Here is a 27,172-nt window from a genome sequence, read left to right as displayed (position 1 = left end):
GCTTTTGACTTTCGAAATGATGTCTAAGAGTATCTGTGGAAATTGACGTCCACGTGAAAGTCTGACCCATCTCAGTTCTGGCGCCTACTGAAGATATTCTCACACACCAAATTCATCCACGCAAGCCTTACAGACCTCGTGTGGCCTCAAAATGTCAAACTCATCACTTCAAAATATTTCCTTGCCACTAGGGTACTACTTTCCTCTTTAGACAGGGTATTGTGCCTTCTTGTGGCATGTGTGTGAACTGGGAATTTAGTCATTGCTCCCACAGGGCCGAGAGAATAAGTTTTGTTGTATGCTCTGTATGTATAAGTTGGAACGTATTAAAGTAGCATTTGTTTGAAGCTTCATAATTACCGTAACATTTACGCTAATTTCCGTTAGCCCACCGAGGGTTAGGGTCTTGCATTATGTGAGCATTCAGCTAGAGGACTTTTGTTAGATGAAATTATACAGTTTGGTTGAACATTTCAGTGTTTGATTTTCACATTTATTTGTCAATTTTACCATAAAGGTCATTTGGGGGTGACGAACAATATGTGGAAAACTGTGGGAGAGTCTTTTCATTTCCTCAAAGTGATGTTATATGATAGTATCTTTGGAAAGTGTGTTGTAATAAGTTTAAATGTGTTTAAAAGCATGCGCGAGGGGTAAAACTAAAAAAATGTATCGCATTTCACAGTATATTGCAGATATTCGCTTATAGCGCGTGGGTCAGGAACATACCCCCTCGGTACACGGGGGTTCACTGTCATGGGAAATGACTTTTTAGATCTAAAGCAGGTTCCATGCTGACCAGCTGCTGCCCGAATGCCGACAGTCACGTCTGTTGTGGTTAATACCATTTCCATATCGAGACCCTTCCTTTTTTGCCCCCCCCCACCCCGCCCCCGCCCACTTTTGTTTGCGATAAGACCCTGAGCTGGAGCGCCGCCAGCGAGACACCAGGACAATGTCCACATCACAAAGCAGGGAAACAATGAACAATCCCTGTGATTTCATGTAATTACCGGCAAGGGTGTTCGATGCCAAGCCTTCCCCTGCTGTTGAACAAATTGTGTGTGTGTGTGTGTGTGTGTGTGTGTTTGTGTATAAGTGTGTGTGCGCCCCACACTGGCTTTCCCTCCAGGCTGTGATATCGCCGCTTGTCTTTTTTTTTTTTTTTTTATTTGGACAAAAACCAAGTGCGACTTCCTGAAAGCAGATCCCCACAATAAGATCATTCTCTACAAATAGGAATGGCTCCCGTCCTCTTCCGGTGTCAAGGCGTAATCTACTTTGCCACCTCTCTTCAAGGAGGCCCCCGCTGACTAAGCCTTACTTAATTAGCTCATTACGGGCCGCCTCGTCTCCGGAGAGTCCGAGAGAAAACGCCGGCCCGGCTGGGAGACACTTTTGTCTCTTCCGTGTAAACAAAGCAAATGTTGGGATTTGCCCGTTTCTCTAGAGGGAGAAGCGAGGACAAATAAGAGAAGAGGCGATCGCGTTACCGCGTCCGTCGTCACGCTCTTGACCTTCTCCAGAAGATAAAAGATAAAATGAGATTGTTTGTCTGGTGTATTGCAAGACTACACGAGCGTTTTCCACGGCACTTTGCGGAAGGTCGACACGCGCGTGTCGAGTGCTGGCTCATAGCATTTCGGAGACAGTGTTAGTTTTGTGGTTATGGCGCCCAATCGCACCAAGCAATATACAGACAGGTAGACTGATAGATGATATAGATAGACACAGAGACACTTAGGTGGGGAGACATACACTGATCGATGGCGGATGAATAGACAGATGCTCGACAGTTGGATAAGGGAGCAGGTGGGTGGAAGGATGGGAATCGAGTTGTGTTCGTACGAGCGCATGTGTCTTAATGCTCCCTCTGACACAGGAGTGCATTAGGCTATGTTCCATGTTGCCAATGCGTCGGATTTTTTTTTCATGCAGTGTGAACAGTACAATTCCATTTCCCCCCCCCCCCCCCCAATCCAACCCGCGCAGCCACATGTGGATATAAATCTGATATGTATGCGATGCATCTGCAGTATGAACATTCGTACGCACGCATCCGACCGATATGTCATCAAAAGCCAAATAGGAACACCGCGCGGGCGGGAGAGTGTGCTCGGGAGACTACTACTGACATCGTCCGTGAATCTGCAAAGTTGTTTTGACTAACGGTTGTTGTCTTTACGTTTGACTTTAATTTCATCCCACTTGAAACATGAAGCATAAAGTGGACAGTTGCGGTGATAGCAGTAATTCAGCCACGCAGACGGTTCATTTATTCCGTGAGGCAATGACATGATGTCATCTTTAGTAGAAGAAAAAAAAAAAAAAAAAAAAAAAGGCCGCACGCATTCATTGCCGACTCAGGCAGCTGGTGCGGGCACTCAGACAAGAGACAGTGCCGTTTGCCTTTCTATCATCAATAAATGTGTTTTATCGCACATGTACTGCGCATGCTGACGTTCAAACAGTCTGTCAAATTTATGTAATAAATGTGTGTGACATATTTAGTCAATGTTACGGCCAGAAAAGTGACTCAAAGTGCATGCTGGAGTCAAGAAAGAATGGAGGCGCTGCCAGCATGTGGTTGTGCTAAGCTCTATTGGCGCAATGCTTAGAAGAAGCCCATAGACATGCAAAACCACACTTGCGGAAGCTTTGGCTGGTTGTGGACGCGCAGACTTAGCTGCCATCTTGAACCGGGAGTCCACTGCGATAACTTCCATTCACTTGTATTGAGGTAACTGTTTTGGCGCCAATGAAGTCATAACTCATCAAATACTGGTTTTGATACGGATTGGTTTGTTAGAAACATCAGACATGCCGTTATGACACCACCTCGGTAATTTTATAATTGAGGCTTTTAGAACATATTAAAGGGGAAGTCAACCCAAACATATTTTTTTCAAGAATATGTTCTATGCAGGCGCACTAGTTGAAACCAGGCAATATGATTAATATGAAATATGAGTTAAGCAGCAAAATCCACCCGTTTTTAGCCATCTCAGGTGGCGGCCATTTTGTCACTTCTGTCGACTGAAAATGACATCACAGACCCTCGGGGCTCAGATAACGACCTATCACAGCTCACCTGTTTTCTGAAGCTGAGCTATAATTGGTCGTTATCTGAGTCTGTGATGTCATTTTCAGCCGACAGAAGTGACAAAATGGCCGCCCCCAGAGATGGCTAAAAACAAGTGTATTCTGTTGCTTATCTCATATTCCACAAACACAATATTAATCAGAATGCTGTATTTCAACTAGTGGGTCTGCATAGAACATATTCCTAAAAATATACATGTTTGGGTTGACTTCTACTTTACATATAAAGGCCAGAACAAATGTTTTTTTATTAAAAAAAAAAAAAAGATCTGTAAACAACAACAATTACGAACTTGACCTTATATTAAATATTCTTTAGTTTTTCACAGCGTGGAATTCAATGAAATCTAATGAAAAGCTTTGGAAACAAATATTCAAAACCGTTTCAATGAAGGACAACATTTAGATATCGGCTTATTTTTTATTTGGGGTTCATACTTTTAAATCAGACTCCAGAGTAGTGCCTCGCCAGTGATGAACTTCACTGCACGTCACTGTGAGCAGCTGGTTAAGATGGGTGGAGGTGGACGAACAGACAGGTAGACAGATGATAAGTGGCTAGACGGATGGTTGAGACAGACAGACTGACGGCCGGATAGATGGACAGGTAAGATACAAAGACAGATGGATAGACAGTAGATGGATGGACGGAATGACGGTGGGATGGACAAAGACCGATAAAATCGGTAGATAGATGTTTAGATGGACAGAAAGGTGGACAGAGAGACTGACAGATAAAAGGGAGCTGAAAGTAATAAATGAACCACCGATGGACAGTAATCCATTGTTACGGTCATCAAGGTGATGATGATGAAGATGGCAAAAGTGCAAACAATTTCCTCGCCGCTAAAGCGAAGAGTTCACTGAGAATGAAGGCCAGAGTGCATGTTTTCGATAGAAGCAGTGTGTTTGTCATGAGGCAATATTGATCTCGAAGCTAAAGTGCAGGTGTCAAACTCCGATCCTCAAGTGACACTATGGATGATCAGGAGCTGATCATTTCAATCAGGTGTGTTGAAGGAGGGAAACAGGCCGGGTAGTGGCCCTCGAGGACAGGAATTTGACAACTGTGAGCTAAAGGGAACTCATACGTCTTGCTGTCCGGATGGGAGCTGTTGTTATCCCCCAAGACAAATCACAAGTGCAAACTATTACACTGCAAACAACACATGCTCCAAAAATGAATCATTCGCCACTTCAGACGAGAGCCATTTTGTTGCTCGTTGTGTGAAAGTCCCGTTCAGTCCTGGTTTTAGTGGAGAGCTACACTAATTTGTGTCTCTTGAAACCAAACCCTGGCTTGAAACACTCAGCTTGGCTTCAAACCTTAATTTGAAAACCCTAACTCTGGCTTCAAACGTTATTTTAAAATGTAAACATAGTTTGAAAACCAAATTTGAAACCCGAACCCAAAAATCAAGTGCAACGTTTGCTTCAAACTCGAATCCTTGTTTTAAACTAGCTGGAAGCACTAAGCTTGTAACGTCTTCCTGCGCGCGAAGCGGGAGAGGCTGAGCATTTTCACGCTGGATGTTTCCCCCCCCAAAGCAGGAGAAGAGGATGACGCCTGAGTGAGCCGCGGCGGCGCCTCGCCTCGCCTCGCCGCTCGGTCTGTAAACATGTGGCTATCGCTACTGTCGCGGTCCGGCCCCCGGCTCCTTGGGTTTTTGAAAATGTACCCCTCTGAATAATTTAGTTGCATATCCCCCCTAACCCTTTCTTAAAACCCAAATTCAACACTTAAACACAGGTTGATACCCTAAATCAAAAACCTAACCGAGACTTGACTTAACATCTTATTTTCAAACCCTAACTTTCAACCTAATGTTAAATAAAAACCTCTGGGGGGGAAAAAAAAAACTGAGTAAGATTATCTTCACAAAGGCACATCTTGAGATTTGTCTCTTCTATGCATGTCTGGTTGCAGGCATACCTAATGAAGTGTCCTGTGGGTGTAAATCTTTCCCAGGGTGCAGCTGGCGTCCTCCCTCCGCGCTCGGCTGTGAGAAGCTTCTGAGCAAGCAGCTCTGCATCTGCGCTGCTGCCGTCAGCCAAATGCCTTGATTCACTGACTATTTGGGTCATTTGTTTCAAGGGTCTGGGATGCATTAACGGGCGGGATTCTCGCCGAGGTCCTGTCCGCCGCCATTATGCTCAGGCGGGAAGGTGCTCTGACAGCCGGGGTTCCGCTTCCTCCCACCTTGGACCACCAACAACGCCAGGCTTCTTCGTCTAACGCCGTAGACGTATGCGTGTTGACTGCATCGACATCTGTTGCAGCTCTTATATGAATGTGCTTATTACGGTTCTTTAACTCTTACTTGGGCTGTCACTAGAGGTGTCAAAATTAATCGATTATCAAATTCACTGGCTTCTTATTTTTGAATAATCATTTAGAGCCGTTGTTTAAGCTAAATCAGTCCAAATCCTCAGAATTCAGCCTCTGGACAGTGATTATTCATTCATTTCTTCATCAAATCAGACTGATTATCTTGTGTTTTATCAAAATAAGGCATTTGCAAACATCTGCTTTTAACTTGGAAAACGCAGAATAAACCAGTAATCAATCCCTCGTGTGATATCGCTTAATTCTTTCGTTGTTTTTTTTAAATCACGAAACAATACCAGGTAATCAAGAATAATTGGTTGATAAACAGTAAGTAGGAAAAATGGTTTTGTAATAAATTTAATGCACGATAATTGATGGAATAATCGATTTGGCTGTGAAAAGAGAAGATAAGTGGGTAATATGTAAGAGAAACAAAAGTGGAACGTAAAATGTTACTCTTCTATTGGTAGATAATTTTGCTTAAATTAAGCAATACATTACTCATTTAATTACTTTTTTCTTGTTTTTTTTTTTTAAAGGCCACCTTTTCCAGTGTGGACAACAAAAGTTGGATGGAAAGAGACAAATGAGGGGCTCAGGCTCCTTCAACCAAAAGAAATATTACCGCAACACCCTTAGATCAATTCAAAAATGGCAACAAAAGTGTTTTGATGAAGCTTCCCGTGTCACATCGTCACTTTGGAGATTCTCATCACTCTGGAGAAGCCGAGAGCGTTTAGAGGAATTATCTAGAGCCGCATCAAACCTGAGCGACGATGACTTTGTTGTCGTTGCGCTAGCCTGCTTCTTTGTGGAGGGTCATGAGGTGTTTACTCATGAAACACGCTTTTCTGACATGTGTGTGGCGAGCGAGTCACGATGTGCTGATGCACGCGCAGGGTAATGATAGACGCCGAGTGTTATTCAGCTCTAGCCGGAGGCCGGTGTTTGCGCCGCGTCAGACGGCGACCCAGATGCTGAGGAGAAAAATGCTTATTTCGCCAGAATCTTTGTTGTAGCTCACTGAAAGAAAAAAAAAAAGGAGAAGAGGGGAGGCTCATATACACCCCCCGCACTACGAACGATAAGCGGTACTGTGGATGCATTAACAGAGATGAAAATTATAGCCATGCACGTGAATGGCAGCGGGAATCGTCAGCCACATTGTATGTAGAAAAATTACGTCATCGGTAAATAGTGCGTATATATAAGCGGTTGAGTAATGCAGATGATATGCAGCTATATCTCTCAATATCCCCAAGTGACACTGTTCCGTTATGGTGCTGTGTTACTGTCTAAAACAAATTAATAACTAGATGAACCAAAATTGGTGTTGGCAATAAAGGAAAAAGAGGATAGCTGTTAGTAAAGACTTAGAGTCACTCTATACGTTTACATGGACAACATTTCTATAATTCGATTATAGTTCGGATTCAAATTAGGATCGGATGCACTGTTTTCATGGACACTAAAAATATTGATCCGTTCAGGGCTTGCAAGTTCCTGCATCGCACTTTCGATCAGAACAAATTACCGGTATTTTGACAATGCGCAGATTGACCAAATATACTGGAAATAGTAGTAGATGAAGAAGTCATGGCGACTTCCGTGTTAAAACACCGCTCCGTCCATTTCTACTTTAAACTTTTGCGCTGTTACGTCGAGTTAACACTTTCAAATGGAATTACAGACCAGTTTAGTCTTGCGCCTGCCATGTCTTTCACTCGTTCCGCTTCGACTAGCTTCCGGGAAACACAAACGCGTAAACTGATGTCAGACATGCATGGTAAAGACAGTTTGTTCCGAAATTTTGGAAGAAGTGTTTCCATGCCTCCACACCTCGGGTTTGGAATAACATCTTGATACGAACGGGCTTGATTGGGTCAGAATATTCCGAATGGGGTGTGTAGGTCAAGCATTTTTATTCCGATCAGGCTTTTAATCTAAATAAATGTGTTCATGTAAATTTAGCCACCGTCTCGAAAGACTTTACACTGGCCCCCAGTCAGCTGTGGAGTAGATTTAAAAATGTTGCTGCTGGTTTATAAATCACAAATGTTTTAGGTCCTCAAAAACATTAGGGTTCAGAGGTCAGCAGACTCTGATCAATTACGGGAGTCCAGAGTTTAACAAAAACATAGTATCAGTGGCTGGTATCGGCATCCTTCACGAGCAGAGCATCACCTAATCGCCGCTGAGTTCCCGCCTACATATTTAAAATCGACCCAAGTGGTCCTAGTTGGTCCGAGCCAAACGACGTCAAGAACATACATAACCTGTACCAGCGCTGTTCACGAGTATCTAATACCTTGAAATAAGGCCGGTATCGGCCTAATACCGATACTCGCCCTTCTCGACTATTGTATGTACCGTGTAAAGAAGTTACATTTAACAGCAGCAGGAATAGTCAGCAGCATTGTCTGAATAAATACTTTTTATACAAGCACTTAACATGAAACGCATGCCAGCAATACTAACAAGCAGCGGGGTAGCACATGCGCAGGTGTGATCGGTCAGTAACGGCAGCCACCGTTTGAGCAATAAAACGGGGTGCTTAAAAAACAAACGGCGTCATTTGCGTCACCTCTGCCCCACGTAGCCGCACGCCAATTGGCGGCATGGCTTTTTCACGGTCAGCGCCGAAGACGATTGCTTCATTAAAGCTCTTCTCCTGTTAGCGTCAACGCTGCAAAAGGAGATGTGAAGCGAGCGGCGGCGCCATTAGGAGACGGCGCGCCCACAGTGGGGGGAAACGAGCCGGAAGAGTAAATAATGCAGATAATGGCTTTATTTGTGTGCGGCTGTTCTCAAAAAGCTCTTCGCGCACACATTCACATTCAATTACCGCTGCTCCAAAAAGGGAGACTTTAATTCACTGAAAAGCAAATTATTTTACAACATTGAATAATTAGTTGTTCCAACTGGAATCACGTGGTAATATTAAGCCTATTGTCAAGTGACTGAATTTGTTTGAAATCCATTAAAAGTAGCTATTATTTGTATTACAACATGACATGAGATCATGTGGGGGGTAAGATCCAGGGTAACAATTTTAAGGCCAAACTAAACTGCGAGGATTGCAGTTCACAAAGCACAAATAAAAGGCAAAGCTATGTGACTTTGTTTGTCGAAGTTGGTCGTCGGAAACGCTAACGGACGCCCGTTTAAAACGATAGCCGGACCGGCCTATAGGCGATTACTATTTGGTCCGGCCAGACAAAATGGTGGATAAACGGATGGCGGAAGGGTACCCCGGCTGTAGGCGGAAGGCGATAAACGGGCCCCGGATTTTTTGTGAAATGCCCAGCTCTGTGTATTTGTACCCTGGCGACCTCCAGAATATTATACTAACTTGAACTGCGTGTTGATGATGATGATGATGATGACGTGCGCGAATGGTCTCGTGGCGGCCATAATGGCGTTAGATGCGAACGCAGATTACCTGGCCTCACCAGTTCATCTTTTGACATTTGCATTAAGGCAACGAGCAGCCGCTCGCCATTAAACCGGTGAATATGATGGCTGCAATGCATTCTGGGAAGGGAAAGGTCACTCCATATATATGGAAATGATCACTGCTGCTCGCTTGGCTACTTCCTGGAATCTTTGGTGCAAAAATCACCTGCTTGGCAAAAAGAAAACATTTCCCCCGGCCGAGTTTTTAATGCCGTCCTATTTTAACGAGCCACTTCGGAAGGGGGCACGGCGGGTGCGACTGACGCTACGTTTTTATGAGAGAATGCTGCGAGTGTTGATAACGCTTTTAGTGCCAACGCTCACTTTTAATGACAGGCTATATCACAGTACTTATATTTTTAAAGACAGGTTATATATATCGCGCAAGGATATACTTTGGCATTACAGGATGATAAAGGTGTATGTACAATTACCGACAGAACGGGACTGTTTGACAGTGGAGTATCATAAAAACAACAAACACTAAAAACTGTTATTAGAGCCAACAGTTTAGCTCCAATTCAGTGTCAGTGTCATCTTTTCATAGTCATCATAGCACCTACTATGTCTTTAAAAGATTTAACTGGACTTACAAGATTTGCAGGCGTGTGAGTGAATCAGGGGTAGGGATGAAGGATTTATGGCAAATATTGAATTGAGATTTTTCCGACAGATATTGCGATTTTGATTCACGATTCCCCCCAACCAAAATCAAGCTTCTGTGCAATATTCACTATGAACATTAACATACAAACCTACATCATACCATCAAAACATCACAAGCTATTACTCTAATAATGCAAGGACACAAAAGAGGCATTGTGAGGGAAGCAGTCCCTACTAATTGCTGTCATATATGTAGAGTCCTTCATGTAAAAACATATTTTTAACCAAAAATGTTTAGACCTTTACACTTATTTAGATAATCATTTTATGTAAATATAAGATTGCATGTAAGTTGTTTTTCATATTTTTGCTTCAAATGGAGACACTGAGGGATTGGGTGATGACCTAAAATTCATATCATGGTAAAAATGGAATCCCTTCACAGCAATGGTAACTAACATGATGTAAACTTCAGTGTAAAAAAATAAAGGGGAAGTATCAAGTTATTTAAATGTGAAAAGTAAATATTTGCTGTTAAAAGAAGAAGAATCCGATTTATTCTTCTCTGCTACTTTACTGTTTTGTAAACATTAAATCCGCTTTTTCTTCTGTGTAAAAATGTAGTCCCTTATCAGATGTAAATTGATTTTAAAAAACAAAACTGTTATTTTGAGACCTATCATTGTGTAGCTCTCACAACTCTCAAAGCACAGTTTGCATGACCTGTCACGAGTAGTATGCCGCTTCTGATTGGCGAACTTCACGCGAGAGAAGGGAGACTGTGTTCTTTTACGTGAGATAGTTGATACAACAGATAAGTCAGTCAGCAGCGCTGCAAAAAACCAAAGCTTTGAAACCATGTGATCGTGTTGTCTGTAATCGCGACTTCAATCAAAAAACGATCAATCAAATCAATAGAAACAGCACAGTGTGACAGTGAACCAATCCCTCTGTTCACTGTAAACAAACCCTGTTTTTAACCAAAATAACGAACTTGCCATCTCACAATATACATCAATAATCATACCAAAAGATACGCATTATAAAATCAACCTATAGCCGTTGCTTTCTGTAGTCCAAAAAAGCAGGATTAAAGTGGAGCAAACATTCAATAATCTTGAGCAAAAACTGCTGATCTTGAAATACTTCCTATTTTCACTCTTCTTTCAAATTTACACAGTGTTAAACAAACATTTGCCATCTAGTGGCCAACACTGGAATTGCACCAAAATAAACAGGAAGCCGTTATAAACTGCACTACAACAACAACAACAAAAAATCCATGATATAGTGGGATCACAAATCCAGAACCAAGGACGTAACTATGAAATTATTTAACATAAATATGTTCCTTTTTTTTTCTCCCCCAAATCCGACCTGGGCCTCTTCTGTATGCGGACATAAACCGGATACGTTTCTGATGCGTCTGCAGCATGAAAGCTCACCCGTACACATCTGACCAATACATCATAAAAAGCCAAATATGCGCCCTGCACGGGCAGGTGACAGTGCTTGGGAGACTACTGACAATCATCAGTGAATCTGTGATTTTAGGATATCGAGGATCGTGGTCTCATACCCCCAAAATATTTCTACGTCCTCCTGCCTCGCTCATCTGTCATTCTGAAATGAGACTCTACACGCAGGACCATATTGACTTCAAGTAAACACTGTGCCACGTGACGTTTCCTTTTGGTGTACGTCACTCACATCACAACCACGTTCGGTTCATGTTAGAGGTAGCATTTGTACATAAAAAAAAGTACACAAAAAAAGATTGCATTTCCCAAAAATCTTAACCGGGCATTGCGCCCTGCAGTGTGAACGTACACAGAGACACACGAAGAACACAAGTTTCACAGTTGACGCAGTAACGTGCGGTAATAGGCCCGCTAGTTGTTTTTTGGAAAAGATAAATAAAACACAAATCATTATTATATTATTTACGATAAAAAACAACCAATTATTTAATGAGATGAATTAATTTAAATCTTTTATACATATCTTGGGAATTAGGCAGCACTTGGACCTGCGGTGTAAATCCAGACTCGAGAGCCGCGTTTGCCTTTTGTTTAAACAATGACTTTAATTAAGTCATTGTCTTCCTCTCAGAATCAAGATTTAATAGTGAAATAACACTTGTTTTATCCTGATGTGTTTTTGGGTGGCATAATAAGTCTGGATTTTATTTGCACACTTGATGTTAATGACATTTCACACAGACAAATGATGGGAAAGGTCTTTAAAGAGCCATTCCAAAGGCTGTAGCCACGTCTTGCTCTGGTAATTTATTGCCCCATTGTGCGGCGAGACCTCAGACAAAAGTGCGACGGCGCATCAGGGCGACCGTTCACCTGGTGTAAGTTATCGTGTTTATTCAACTGACAGAAAATGACTTTTGTCAACGACCTTGCCCGCTACTACAGCGAGGAGCGTGCGGCGCGTGTAATGGCAAAACGTCCACAGCCCGTGTTTCACGCTCCAAGCGAGACCATCTATTACAGCCCGAGACAAATGTTTACAGCTAAAGTACCTCCACAATGGGAACGCTGAGGATTCAATGACACACATGAATCAGGCACGAGTGGCGCAGTGGAAAACATTAGGGATAAATTAAACTGGTGTCAGAAGTGGGGGTGGTCAGTGTGTCCTTTCAACGCGAGCTAATGTTTTTGTTTCCAAGCAAAGTGAAAATGATTTTCCTGGATTTGTGTCAAAAATGACGAACTGGACAAGTTAGAGAGACACGGTCCCTCTGTGTGAGACTTTCAAAAAGTCCATGTTGACCATATGTTCAGCTCTTTTTTAAGCCAGAATTTTTTTTCACCCTTTTTCTGGGTCACCAGCACTGACACAGCATGGGGAGTATGAAGTCTTCCCACCAGTATTCTGCCTAGCAACAGAGCCCTAACGCCTGCGTTAAGGCATGTTTACACAATAACAGTTTTGTCATATAGGCACTTTTGACTTATTTTGTTTCCATTACGGTTTGTTCTTGGACGGTTTTGGCTGTTAGTCTGTACTGTTCAGTATTTCTCTTGTTTTGGCTTCTTTACTGCATCAATTTGACAAACATCAGTTCTTGTCATTAAAGCATCCATTCATTTTGATTTATTAACCTTCCTTCTTTCCCCCAACAGTCCACAAATGGTAAAACAATCTGAATCTGTTTTGAAACGTATTCTCTATATACTCTAATAAATACTTATTTCGTTTTGTTTTAATAGTTTAAGGTGCCCCCAAAAAAATAGTGTCAAAGTCACTCTTGTGCTTGACATGAATTATTTCACACAAAAAAAGCATGTTTTCTTCACTTTTTGGTCAGATACTGGTGCTTTGGGTGAAACCAACTCATGTGCTACTGCTGATTACTAATGAACAGAAAAAGGTTGAAATGAACTTTTTTTTTTCTGGTGAAAGAAGAGAATATAGTGTTTCTTTTGGTAGGTTCTGTGCTTATATTTTGACAGGACACAATATAATCTTGAAAGATCAGTCAAAATGCTCTAAAATAGCTGCCGATATGGGGAACTATGTATTAAAAAAGGCTTGGCAGTGAATGACGTTATAGTCGACGACAAAAAAAAAAAAAAAATCTTCCGTCGTTCCAACGCCCCTTTGCTGGGTTTTGTGACGAAACGCAGACTGCTTCTATTCAGCAATTATGAAGGACTTCTGTGTGAAAAGAAGCTTTTGACTTTGCATATCCCGCACATTTCAGCTACAAGACCACATTTTTCTCCTCTTCAGCTTCACCTTGATTCAACCGTTTCTGATTTCAAGGCATGCTTCTTTTAAGGCTCTCATTGTGCAGTCAAAGGGTAAAAGCACTAAAAAGGTCAATGTCACGTGGGGGGGAAAAAAAAAATCACAGACTGAAGGGTGGATATGATTCATCAATATTCATAAGGACATGAGGGCGACTACAGAACGCCAATCGATCACCCGAGGTCAAACACAAACAGTGTTCGCTTGGTTTTTTTTTTGTTTTTTTTTTCCACATCTTTCAGCCAACAATCACTGCAGTTGAGCCGCACGGGTCGTCGAACACCAATGAATACCCAGGAGCTTTTCCTGAAACTCACACCCCCTTCCCTCCCTGTCATGAATATTGATTACGCCGCCTGCTGCGCTTAATGGCGCCGCTACTGAACAGCAACGCTGGCTGTGTCACTCACAAGGTCCTCCCTCGGACCAACGTGGAGCAGCCATAGCACGGAGATGATGAGTTAGAGCAGGGGTGTCAAACTCTTTTTTGTCGCCGGCACATCATAGTTAGTTACGGTGCCCATTGGAGGGCTGTGAACCGACTGTGAACCCATATACTGTAATTATATGATATCCCCCCCCCCTACAAAATTACATACACACAACAAATTGATGGATACTAACTTTTGATTTCAGAAGCCGGTAAATAAGTGATTGTCCAACTATTTTTCAATTTATTTTAAAGGGGGGGATTGGTATAAAAAAATGCTAGCAATATCTCATATCTCAGTGTTGTTCAAAGTGAAGCCAATTTGGAGAAATGATGTAGACGCACATGATTCGTTTTTGAGGGCCACATAAAACGATGTCGAGGGCCGCATCTAGCCCCTGGGCCTTGGGTTTGACACTGACGAGATGTGCAAAATAAGTGGCTTGCTTGGAGGTGATAAAAGATATGAAGTGGAGACATTAAGACATCATTAGCATCTTTTCCCACCATGTTAAGATGACAGACAACACTATAAACCCTCAGGTCTTGTTGGATTGTATTAACACTTTCAGTTTGTTCGTGTTCAAAAAGACATCTTTAATTTTTTTTAAGGATTTCTGGAAAACGTTCAACTCGCCTGTCTGCTGTCGTCACCGGACTAAGACGCTCTGTGTAGCAGCGACATGTCAGACCAACAAGGCAACACAGTCTTCATACATCTGCTTGGGTCAGAGAGAATGAAAATAAGGCGGTTGCGGATGAGAATAGCGGTTAGCCTCGGGTCACTTGCTTCCGGCAAGTACGATCTCTTCTGGTCTTAAAATATTCATATCAACGGGACCACGGGGGTGGCGGTGGGGAACGACGGCAGCAGAGTGAAGTGAAGCGAAGCTCCATCTTTGGTGCAAAAATGTTAGGTTCAATAATAAGCAGTCATGTGATAACAAGAACTTTTTTCATATCACACCACGGACCAACCAACATCTCGACACCTGCGTCGCTTTATGACACCGTGTCCTAACACTTGTCACAGTACGGCATACGGCTGTACTACGCTGCAAGCGTGTGGAAATTTGATCAAAATGAGTGGCATTACCACTTACAAAATATGCAAGTCTATTTTCCAACAGAATAAAAGTAAAGGTGAAATTAGGGACCCAAGTTTAACGGCGGTACTACATTATTAAAATGTTCACAACATCGTCGTCGTCAATATTAAAAGCAGCACGTCTCCATCATAAACAATACTTTTCGCCCCTCTTCAGCTGAACGCAGCATTGTGAATTACATAGACCATGATACTTTGCGCTGCTGCACAAGTTGGAACAAGTTGGAACACATGACATTACGGGGCTGTTATGTTCAAACACAATGTTGATTGATTTTTTTTAAAACAGTATCATGAGCTTTTTTTTTATATCGCCAAACTCCCCACAATATTGTGTTAATCGTATCACGAGGCTCATTTAGTGTTAATACCACATCATGACATTTGGATATCGTTACATCCCGATGTGAAGTGGAGTAATACGGAGAAATGCTACATTTTTTGGGAGCCTGGTGTGGTGTGTGCAGATAATCTCTCTCCAAAAAACAATCCCACTCAACTTCAGGTTCACCAAGCCATCAAGTATGTGCCACTAATCAGAAGCTAACGCTGTAAGCTAACGTTATTCGGTGAATCTTGAGCCAATGGCAAGTACTGCTTGTGTTGCCATGACAACCCGGGGCTGAGTGAGGGCACCGCGACTAGGGTAGCTGCTTTTACTCGGAAGGAAAGCCCCAAGTGTGGGGGGTGAAAAAAAAAAAAAGCGAATGACAATAAAATTATTTTCACTTATAAAGACAGCACTTCATATACAACATTGTGTGCATGTCACGCTTGGATAAACAACCCGACACAAATGTGTCTCGTATCACTTCACCAAGAACTAAAAACTAAAGTATGTGCTACTTATCAGACACAAACACTATTCTGTCCATCTAGCACAACTCAGTGCAGCTCTGCTTACCTGTTGGTTTTGACATAACTGTTTCACAGTGTAGTCTGGCCGTAGCTGTGTTCCGAACGGCTTATGAACACAGTTTCAAAAATAGCCATATAAGAATTACTCGGTCGTCTCATATCACACATGGGTGGGCAGGCATTTTTAGAGACATAATTATATTTACAACAGTCAATTTTCCATAAAATGTCTCCTTCAAAGTGTGCTGTGAGAAAAATCTCACCATTTTTTTGGGCACGTCATCAATTATTCACCACTTCACTTTTTTCTTTCTTTCTTTTTTTTTTTTTTTTTTAACCAACCACCATATTTCCCACTTCCTCTGGGGTATAAAAACCTTTCAGCCATGTTTCAAGGATTTTTTTCCCCCCCACAGAAGCTGTTTTCGGGAGCCAATTGAAAAAGCACATTAAAACACCGAAAGACACCAATATCACCATGCGAAGAGAATGAAATACCTCTTCTAATGTTTCACCACCGTCTCCACGGAGGGAGACGGCGCAGAGCTCCGGCTGTGTCTTTGACGTGATGAACGAGGAAAACTAACGACTTAAATCCAACGTGTCCTACTGATAAACACAGCAGGAGACAAAAGAGGAGGAGATGTGACAAGTGAGGAGATAACAAATGAAAAGACGGGACAACAGATGTGGGAGATAACTGAAATCACCCTGACTGGAATCCAAAATACAGAGCAGCGTCTTTTATGTATTGCAATGCATGTCAAACAGCAAAAACTTAACGAAATAGGAGTAGAGTGAAAACTTCCAACAGGGCCAAAAAAAAAAAGGGTCTGTCACTCAGTTGACTGAAAATCAAGTGTCAGACGAGATGCGTTGACACTCCAGTTCTGCGAGTGAAAGTTTTGTCGGGCTTGCCGACGGACGGCCGTTTAAAATTAGAGGCGGACCGGCGTATAGACGGGAAGTATTTTTTTCCCCCGCGGAAAAAAAGGCGAATGACGGACGACGAATAACGGATGCTCAATTTTTAGTAAAATACCCTGCTCTGGTAGAATGTGAGGATGGTGACCTAAAGTGGACAAATACCTCATCTCAGAAGCACATTTTATTTTAGTTTAATATTGCAAAATACATTTCTATCCAATTGACATAATGGATCGAATAATCGATTCTAAAACTATTCGATAGCTGCGTCCCTATTTGAAAGCAACTGTAGCTTTCCGATAGTAATTCTAATTGTTCATTTAGCTGTGGCAAATTCACACCTTCGCTGGGTTTTGTGTGAACCGCAATAATAATAATGTAATGACTTTGAAAGTCAACCTGTGAATAGGCTGGATTTGTAGTTAGTATCAATCGAAATGTCTCGTACTTTAACAGTTATGGAATGCTGGGATTGGGTGTAAAGTCTCCTGTTATGTTGCGTCGAAAGCAGAGGTGCAACGATTAATCGACATCTAATTGATTGTCAAATGCATCGGTAATTATTTTTGATCATCGATTAATCGTTTAGAGACCCCAAATTGTCCATATCCTTAGAATGTCAGCTTCTCATAAATATTAGGGCTGAAATGGGTCCTAGAGTAATTCGGATATCATGGCTAAAAGAAAATGCTTGAGGCATTTTTTTCTGCCTTGAGTACCCACTTATTTACGTGTACACTGTCAGGAAAAAGAAGTCAAGCTAATCGCAGCAACAATTGTTCATGCTATGCATGACAGTAACTCATCACCAACGCGGTAAAAGAAAGTCAACATCAAATGAAACCTTACAAAATAATGTATTATTATTATTACTGCTTCTCGTTGAAAGGTTTTAAAGCAATTCTGACCTCTTGCCGGTGCTCCCGAACGAGTTTGGCGCCGTGTTTTTGGTTTCGTAGAAGTGACGTCAAAGGACGGAATTTCCTTCTGAATGGACAGTATTTGGCTAACAACTGCCACCCGGAGGCTTGGCATGCGTTTGAAAACGCACTTCCGCGGTTTCGTGTGGATGCGTTTTTTTCAATGTGTATTCCAACGCAGGCGGGGGGCGGGGATATGCGGTAGGTAAAAAAAACGGCTATTCGGCTAAAACCGAATATAGCTGAATTCTATGCGTAGAAAAGGCCTTAGTCGGAAAAAAATGCTACTGTCGTTTGCATTTTGAGGTGGCATCAGATCTGTAAGAGAGGCGGGATGGCTCCTGTGAGTGAGGGAATGCCTGACAAAAGTGTGAAGTTTAACACCCGCCACTTAATTCATTGCTCCCTCCTTGTTGTTGACAGCAATTGTTGCTGTTCGCCACACCAGACACCCTTGTCAATCTAACGTCTGTCTCTGTCTGGCAAATTTTGCAGGGTTGCTGTGCGAAACAGCTTCCAGTTTCATTCAGAAATGAACTCAAAATAATATGAAAAAGAGATTGGTTGCAGCATCAACCAAAAGCAAGCACCGTCTCCAGGGGGCATACATGTAGATGGAGTGACTCATATTCATCAGAGCCGGATTAGTGGGATACGAGTTGCGTTATTACTAAAGTGTTGCGTTTTGACGCCTGCTGCAATTTAATTGTCTCTTGCTGCTTTGACGCAATACTGTCTGTTGCTTTGCTGTCGCCTTCTGCTTCACTCGAGTCATACGACGACTCCTTCCACTCGTAGAATGAGACCCCTGGCTGAATAAGACCCGTAATACAAAGGAGGCGGCGACGCGGCCCGCTGGATGTCAGCTCCCCTTTGTCTCAGGGGGTGTTTAATTAACACTAAAATGACAGCGACGCGCGTGCAGGTGGGAGATCCGTACAAATGCAGCTTCATTTGCATCAGTAGGTATGAGAATGGAGACTAATGACCATATCAAATTCTCTCAGGTTTCCTCCTATCGCTGTTTAAAGAACATCAGATTTAATAATGACAACCAGCTTGAGTAAAGCCTCACCATACGCTGGGAAAACACAAGTGCTGCATATGCAGAAAAACTGAGTAATTGATGCACCGTCATTATAAATATGTTTACAATTGCGTATGTTAATAGTTTAAATCAGTAATACAGCAAACTATGACCTCAAACTCATCTTACATCTCCCTTGAAAATAAATGGCTTACAAATTATTTGATTTAGAGTACCAGTCTGGATGTGCACAAGTACATTCACATGCGGTGACAACTCTCCATAACGTCTGCCAACGACCCCGGCTGAATTTAGCTCTTCCCCAACAGACATCTCAGAACAGTCATGATGCATCACACTTCAACAATTCTGCCTTGAAACCGATTAGTACTTTCCAGTAGCCAAGAGTTTGGCGACATTTTGTGGCATTCTAGGACATTTTATAAAGAGCACACAGACCCACCAGATTTCCAGACCATATTTGAAAATTAAAAAAAACAAACAAAAAAACAACCCAAAAATTTCTTATAACTACCCTCTCACACAACTTTAAACACATTCAATCTTATCCTAACACACTTAAACTTATTGAAACACAAGTTTTAAAGTTATTGCCTGTTCTTACCCTCTCACTGTCAAGAAATGGAGATTGTCGTATAAGTAAAGGCCCTTATAGACCAAACCGACGTCGGAGGTCGTTTAGCGTCGTGGCGTCTGAATGCGCTGTCTGTTTGGTGTAGTGGCCACCGCCGTCGCGTGGTAACCCGTCCGTAAGCGTCTTGGGGCGTTTACGTATGTTGAATCGGCGTCGCCACTCATGACATTTGGTCACTCTGATTGGCCGTTAGCTAGCAAATCAGCGCGCGGAGCACCAACGGGAAGTGACAAGTGCGGAAAAACGGTGAGCACGCCTCCGCTGCCTTAATCTTCTTACGAGTACAAGAGCGAGGGTTGGCAATGTAAGTATTTCACAATACCGTGTCAAGAACGTGATGGTTTACTTTCGCGTGGGAGTTCATCGTGAGCAAAGAATATAGCTGAATGCATTGTTTACGTTTTTATAACAGCTTTCCGGTTGGAGTTTTCTAACCATGAGAAATGGTGACTACTGGTGGTGTTGGGGATAAATGGGGGATCAGGTGAAAACAATATAAGTGGAAAGCAACATAAGTGGAAGTTTAGTCGGACTTGCCGACGAAAATTAGAGGCGCACCGGTCTATAGACTGGTACTATTTTTTCTTCCCTCCGGAAAAAAACGAGAACGACGGACGACGGAAGGGTACCCACCCACACTGCAGACGGATGACGAATAACGGATGCTCAATTTTTAGTAAAATGCCCAACTCTGGTCGTGACTTTGGCCACAATAGGAAAACGTGTTCCGGTGTGAAAACAGTTGAGAACCACCGAATTAGCGCCTGCACTTAAATAACAAGACATCTGCACAACAAGGCAAGGTGAAACTCTCCGCAGATTAAACTAAAGACGATTTGGTAACGGGGTGGCAAGCAAGGCAGTGGAGATGACATAAATAAACTGTCCCCCAGCCCGCACCCTCCCGCCGTCCCACCCACCCGGCCGGTGCTGCGTTTGTGGAACGCTCCCAAGTGGATGTCTTTAGCGCCGCTCTCCTTCCTGCCTCCTGAAGAAGGCCAACAGCCTGTGACTCCATTTGTCGCAGCCGCTCAAATGAATAACCTTTCAAGCGAGCTCGGTCCGGGGGAAAAGTGGGAAGCGAGCAGCATACCAAACGAGCGCCTGAGAAAATGTCGCTTCTAACCGTCACCGCTGATGTTGCCGTATATATCACTGCAGAGTAATTATTACACGAAGGTATCACCCCCATCCCACCGCAACACACACACATTGTAAAGGGATTATCTTGAGGAAGCTTAATTGTTTCACGGGCAAACCCCCACCCACCCCCCACCCACACACCAAGACTGCAAAATCTCCTCTGGCGATTATTTTACTTTCAAATTACTTCCTCCAGCCAAATCCTCCATGTGAGCCTTCCTAGTTTTATTTTCAAAAAAAAAAAAAAGGGGGGGGGGGGCGGTTTAAAATAGATTAGAGTCCTCGAGGAAAACAACATGTCTTTTAGCCTTGGGTATCATAACACGCTGGCCTGGCAACTGCATAGAAAGGGTTCTCTCCGTGTTTTATCGCTAGCGACGGCGGGTGGGATTGATTGATTCTCGCCGTCAACAAGGCTGTTGACGGTCAAGTGACTCGTATGCACTCTGGTTTTCTTTCAAAGATGGAAAACATCTCAGACTACAACCGGCTCGACGTATTAAAGTACTGGAGTTATGTAGTGCCTTAGATGAATCAAACTTGAACAGCAAAGTGAAGGCGGTGTGTTCGACGAACCTAACGTACGTTAAATGATCAAGACAAATTGGCGAGTCAGACAAACATGACATGTTTTTCTACATTGCAGAACGTAAACTCAAACATTTACGAGTCAACGCACCTCCCATACATTTTTGTACGTATCACTGTTATAGGGTTGTGTCAGGAAGGGCATCCGGCGTAAAATGCTTGCCAAATCAATGATGCGAATCGAGCGTGCGCTTGATTTGCTCTGGCGACCCCTGAGGGGATAAGCCAAAAGGATAACAACAACTGTTGTGTCTTTGATGAATCTGAAGTGAAATGCTATCTCCGTGTTTAGCACTGGGGAGTGATGCATTTGCATAATAAATGAGGCCATCTGTGGCCAGATGACCCACCAAAGCCCCAAAAAATTTCAGAAATTACTAAAATAATAGTGACTATGATTAATTTAATGTAAACAGCAAAGAATATTGTGTTCAATTAACCCGATGTACGTTAAAAATCAAATTCTGAGTCTTTGAAAAGTCTGGGTGCGTGTTTTCACATATCACAAATTAGCGTACCTTTAACAAACTCGCAGCGAACAGATTAGCTCCACATTTTGCTTCGTAAACGAAACACCTAACGTATGCATTTGTGTAGACGATTCATTTTCTACACAGCATTGTTTCTTTGATGAACATGAAGTGAAACAGTTCTGGGTTTTGGGAACGAGGCAATCAATGACCAGATGACAACGAACTGGCAACCCAAGAACAAAGGAAAAAAAAAAAACCATCACCGCTCTCGTTACCCCAAACTACAACCAACAGAGTAAATCATAATCATAAATCATGAGCCAAAGAAAAAGGCAACCGGATGTACATTTTTTATAAATATCAAACACTAATTAATCACTGCCAATCCGCCTAGTTTCAATGCATACATGGCGTCTTGAGCCGTGTCTTTGATAAAGCTGTCTGACACCGTAAACGAGGCACTCAACGGCCAGACAACAGTTAACTGGCACCCCAGGTAAAAAGACAGAAATCATCAACACCATACAGAAATCATCAACACCATCACCTCAAACTACTATAAAGTCTCCTCAAATTGTGATATAGTGTCTTTGATGCACCTAGCAAATGAGTTTACAAATAAATCAAAGAAAACGAGAACCTAGTGGACAGTCTTTGAAGACTAATGCCATGCGTTTCTGGACAAATCCAATACATCGTCATGCCTTTGATGAATCTGCAGTGAAACCCTTATCTTTGTGTTTCCCGCCATAAACGAGAGCGTCAACGGCCAGACGACTGCAAACAGGCGCCCCAGGAACAAAAGGCAGAAAACAACAACACCATCTCCTCAAACTAAACCAACAAAGGCGGCATCAATGACGGCGTCGCGGAAGCTGATAAACAGCTCCGTCCTGCGCGGCATCCCCGAGGGGGATGACGGATGCGCCGCATGTGGCTCGCCGGCAACATCTCTCGTCCTCAAAAGGCCCGAGAGAGGGAGCGAGAGAGAGAAAACGTCAAACAATAAACACTGACTGCACCACACAGAGGAGGGGGGGGGGCGAGGGGTTGGCGTGGGGGGCTTTGCGGAAATCATACAAGAATGGAAACAGCTTTTAAAAAGGTGACACCGCAGCTCTTTTTCTACGCTCTCACTGCAGCCATAACTGTGAAAAAGGCGCACACACACACACACAGCAGCATTGTACATCAGCAAAGCAATCATCGGGGAGCAGATAAGAGCATCTCACCTGCAGTTTGGAGGAGGGTCTAATGTAATTTCAGCCAGCTCCTTCTGAATCCTGGGGAAGAAAAACAAGAGAGTGTTAGTTTTAGTGGCTTCCATCAGCGATGCACTTAACACTGTGAATAGAGTCTTCAGAAAAGCTAAACAAATAAACGCGCTGCGTTTGACGTTATTGTTTTGCTCACAACAACTCAGAGCAAATACAATCGTCGATGGCTGGATAGATGGATATTCAGTCATAGTCATTAGTCATTAGGCGCGGTAAATTAAAAGAATGGATCCTTCGGAACAATCTCAGTTGTTTTGTGAAAAACGTGATTTCAAACTTTCCACGAAGGCAACGCATGGATGGATGGATATCGAGATGGAATACACCTCTGTGGTTTTGTCAGGGCAAAATTGCGATTTCAGACTTTCCAAAAACAACACCTAACTGGATGGATGGCATTTCAGGACACTTGGAACACTTTGTCGTTTTAAGACAGTAAAACGGTGATTTAAGATGCCCCTGAAGGCAACATTTGCCTGAATAGGTGGATGGATAGCATTTAGGCAAGGAAAGGCAAGTATTTACTTGCACAGCACCATTCACACATAAGGCAAACCCACAGTGCTTTACACATAAATAATTAAAAACATGATTAAAAGACCAGATGAAAGTCAAGAAAAAAAAAAATCTAATCAGGATGAAACGATCATACAAAACAGTGAAATGACACAAAACACAGCTTATCAAATTCAAAGTAAAAGTCAGCTGGTGAAAACAGAGCTCACATTCAAAGCCTTCAGTGTTGTTACCGTGTGCAAGTCGTCCCTATTATCCAAGTTAAAGGTACTCTGTTTATTATTGTCCGTCCCAAAAGCAGTTCACATCTTATTACAAAACTGACATAAAACCACATAAATGGACTACCTTGTCAAATATTGCGTCATGATGCAATTTTATTGTCGCGATAAAACCTCAAATCCAAACCGCGTCCATCTGCTGACGTGTGGTTTCAAAACAGATGTCAGATCAACTGGCAAGCCAGTCCTCGTCACTTCATCTTAACCGAGGACACTTTGATTTGTGCCAGAAACTGTGCGTCATGAAGCCGATGCGAAAAGAAAGCAACACGCACAGCGAGTCGCTTGATATCAATGAACGGCAGCCGAACGTCTCCGCGTTGAAGGCCGCTCGAAGCTTTTAAGCTTGGTGGCTTCGCTTTCCGCGTTCAAGTCTGGTAAATAGAAAAAATATTTTGCACAATCCTGTATTTGTGGTTGTTTTTATAGACACAAAGGAGAGTTGCGTTCTCTCGTATTCGTTACATTGAGGATCATCCTTGGCACTGCTTGCTGAATCGTGGATCTTCAGTGCTACTTCCAAACGTTCACTTATTTTGCCTGCCAGTATTGTATGTTCTTTTTGTATGCGTGTCTTGTCCGTTGTGTGTTGAAGTATCTGTTCTTTGAATGTTTATATTATAAAATCTATGATTAGCCCATCAATGGCATTTCGAGAATAGTGCCAATCGATGAGTAACTGACCCTCAAAAAGGTTTGGAATTGCCTTGAGGTGCCACAAGATAGCACCAAAACACGACATGAGGTTCCTCAACTCACTTCAGCATAGTTCCTTGGCACCAAGATGCCACCAGAGCACTAATATGAAGCTCTTCAACTTACTTCAACATAGTTCCTTGCACAAAGATGCCACGAGCTGGAACTAAAGCAATACTTTTAGATTAAACAAGACTTTAGCTTGAGCACAAAAAGAGCGATAAAATAAAATAAAAATAAAAACAAACAAAATCCGTGAATATGTGAGCCTGCGAGAAGTGAATCTTGAATATGCGAGGGAACACCGCACTGCATACGTTAGCATTAAATCGCAGTGATTCCCAACCAGTGAGCCGCGGCACATTACTGCGCCATGAGAGATCATTGTGTATGCCGTGGAAAATGATCTCATTTCACTCAAGTGGTCCAAAAATCTATTATTTACTATAATTATATTTAGATATTTGATCATCTATCAATGGGAGTGACGTTTGGTGAAAGGCAGAGCACTTACGCTCTTTATGCCATAAGATGGCAGACGGGTACAGTAATTACCCTGTGTATCCTCTTTTTGTGACATTCTCGTTCTGTGGCGTACCGCAAGAGTTTTCGAATGTCAAATCTGCCTTGGCTGAATAAAGATCAAGCGAATTGCACAGATATTTACCTATTACGGTTGGGTCTCTAGAACATATCCCGTGCGATAAACGGAGGTTGACTGTAAATCCATTCTAATGGCGAATATGTTTCCATTGAGGGTAATGATGCGCCATTGATGTGTGCGTGCGTGTGTTATTTCCGTTCAAAAGAAGGTTTATAGTCCCACTGAATAGGAGGCGTGTTTGAAATGACAATGCCTTTGGGACTACAGTGGTTTTTACACAGCTTCACACCCTTAGGGCGCCATTTTAACAAACAACACAGGGTACCCCCCACACTAGAGGAGGAGGGGGTTTAGGAAGAGGTGCCGGTGGGGGGGCTGTCTTACCTCTTGGCACTCGTTGACAGTTTAGCAGCAGTTTTACTTGAGATCTTTGTCTCCTTCTTTTTGGGCTGAGCTTGCTCGCGCTCCTGCTCGGTCGGTACAGACGACTCACGCTGCTCGATGTCAGAGCTGCCGCCGCTGGTGCTGGGGCTGTCGTCCGGTCTCTGCACTTCACTGGACATCGTGGGCCCTGCACGAGAAGAAGAAAAACAACACAAAAACATTAAGTCGTGCGACTCGTGTCACGCCAGGCTACATGCACAACATAATTAAGGTCACTGTCAGGTTTTTGATGAAAATGGTCGCATGTACGCTGACACTCAGTCTAGAGCAGTCTTTACTTGACTTTTTAGGACATACACCCGCTTCAATACCAAGACAGAGTTGGCGCTCCCCTATGACTGCCAAAATGCTTTTATGTTTGTAACCCAAAGCCTAATTGTTTTGAGACCTCTTTTGCACCTTTCCTTGTATTTTTCAGGCTTCGAAATGTTAACACGCCTATAGAGGTGTCACACTGCAACAAAAGAACCCTGCAACAGAGTCACTTTTTTAAGCCCTTTTTTTTTGTTTTTTGTTTTGTTTTACCCTTGTCCTTTGAGACCATCTTTTTACCTTTGTTTGTTTTCCAGGCTCTGAAACTGAAACACAGCTTTAGAGTTGGTGCACCCTATATCCCCAAAATTGTATGTGTTTATAACAGTTTATTCAATAACATGGGAATTAAATGGAAGTTGAGGGTAATTGAATAAGTAGTATCATATTTACACATAAACATAAATGTTTTGTCACCTCCTTGCCCATGTGAAGGCACTGCAGTACCTTAATTGCTCCATTTATTTAACAGTTTCACTCAAGCGGCATCATATGTGAAGCTTGCTTGTACCACAAAATTTGGCTTTAACGTAAAGCAAAAATACATGATAAAAATGAATTAAATAACATCGATCAAGCGACAGCTGGTAACTCAAAATATTTGTAAATTGGGGCACTCCTAAATCAATCATCACACCTTGCATGAAATCTTGTTGTTTCAGTTATGATTATGCTCAACATAAAATTTCCACAACCATATTCAGGATCTCTACTAAGAGAGAACCTTCAATTACTTGCAAGATAGGGACTACTTTGACTCAACTGGAAGTCATGAGTCTGAGCAAACAAATATCACAGAAGCGGTCCCAAAAGGGTCCATTCTTAGACGACTTCTATTTAAAGAGGAAGTCAACCCAAACATATTTTTTTCCAGAATATGTTCTATGCAGGCCCACTAGTTGAAACAAGGCAGTCTGATAAATATTGTATTTGTGGAATAGGACTTAATCCACCTGTTTTTAGCCATCTCTCTGGGCGGCCATTTTGTCACTTCTGTCGACTGAAAATGATATCACAGTTGCTCAGGGCTCAGGAGCACTGAGCATTTGTGATGTCATTTTCAGTCGACAGAAGTGACAAAATGGCCGCCACCTGAGATGGCTAAAAAGGGGTGGATTTTGCTGCTTAACTCATATTCCACAAATGTAATATTAATCAGAAGGCCTTTTTCAACTAATGGGCCTGCATAGAACGTACTCTTGAAAAAAATATGTTTAGGTTGACTTCCACTTTAATATCCATCTTGCTCAAATCATGGTGCACCACAACATCTTTTATCATACTTATGCAGATGACAGGCAACTTTACTTTTCAGTGTCATCACATGACTACACCCCCTAATTTTCATTTAATAAGTGTAACCATAAAATCAATGAGTGGTTGGACCAGAGTGTTCTCCAGCTCAATCCAGACATGATTGTTTTTGGCCCCAAAAATGAAAGGTCAGAGAACAGCGCTAACCTTGACTTCGTGCCATTTAAAGCTACAAATCAAGCCAGAAATCTTGGTGTAATGACTCAGATCTGAATTTTAACAACCACTTAAAAGCTAAATCTGCCCATTAGCACCTGAAAAACATAGCATGAATTAAGGGTTTTCTGTCTCAACAAGACACACAAAAACCTGTTCATGCTTTTATTGTCAGTAGGCTA

At 42.5% G+C, this 27,172-nt stretch overlaps 1 protein-coding gene across 1 annotated transcript in view; it reads right to left on the bottom strand.

The window, feature by feature from the left end:
• Positions 1 to 27,172, bottom strand: part of LOC147143346 (ubiquitin-conjugating enzyme E2 E2) — a 35,625-nt gene that overhangs the window by 6,487 nt on the left and 1,966 nt on the right. The window contains exons 2-3 of the mRNA XM_086039218.1: positions 25,149 to 25,335; positions 22,623 to 22,673 (exon numbers count right to left, since the gene is read on the bottom strand). Coding sequence (XP_085895344.1) covers positions 22,623 to 22,673; positions 25,149 to 25,327 — 230 coding nt within the window. The 5' untranslated portion in view covers positions 25,328 to 25,335. The remainder of the gene's footprint in view (positions 1 to 22,622; positions 22,674 to 25,148; positions 25,336 to 27,172) is intronic.

Source organism: Filicampus tigris, chromosome 8 (assembly GCF_054856515.1).
Source record: "Filicampus tigris isolate MCC_2025a chromosome 8, RoL_Ftig_1.0, whole genome shotgun sequence".
Classification (NCBI taxonomy): Eukaryota; Metazoa; Chordata; class Actinopteri; order Syngnathiformes; family Syngnathidae; genus Filicampus; species Filicampus tigris.
The sequence above is the reverse complement of the archived record's forward strand: the minus strand, read 5'-3'. Positions and strand labels throughout refer to the sequence as shown.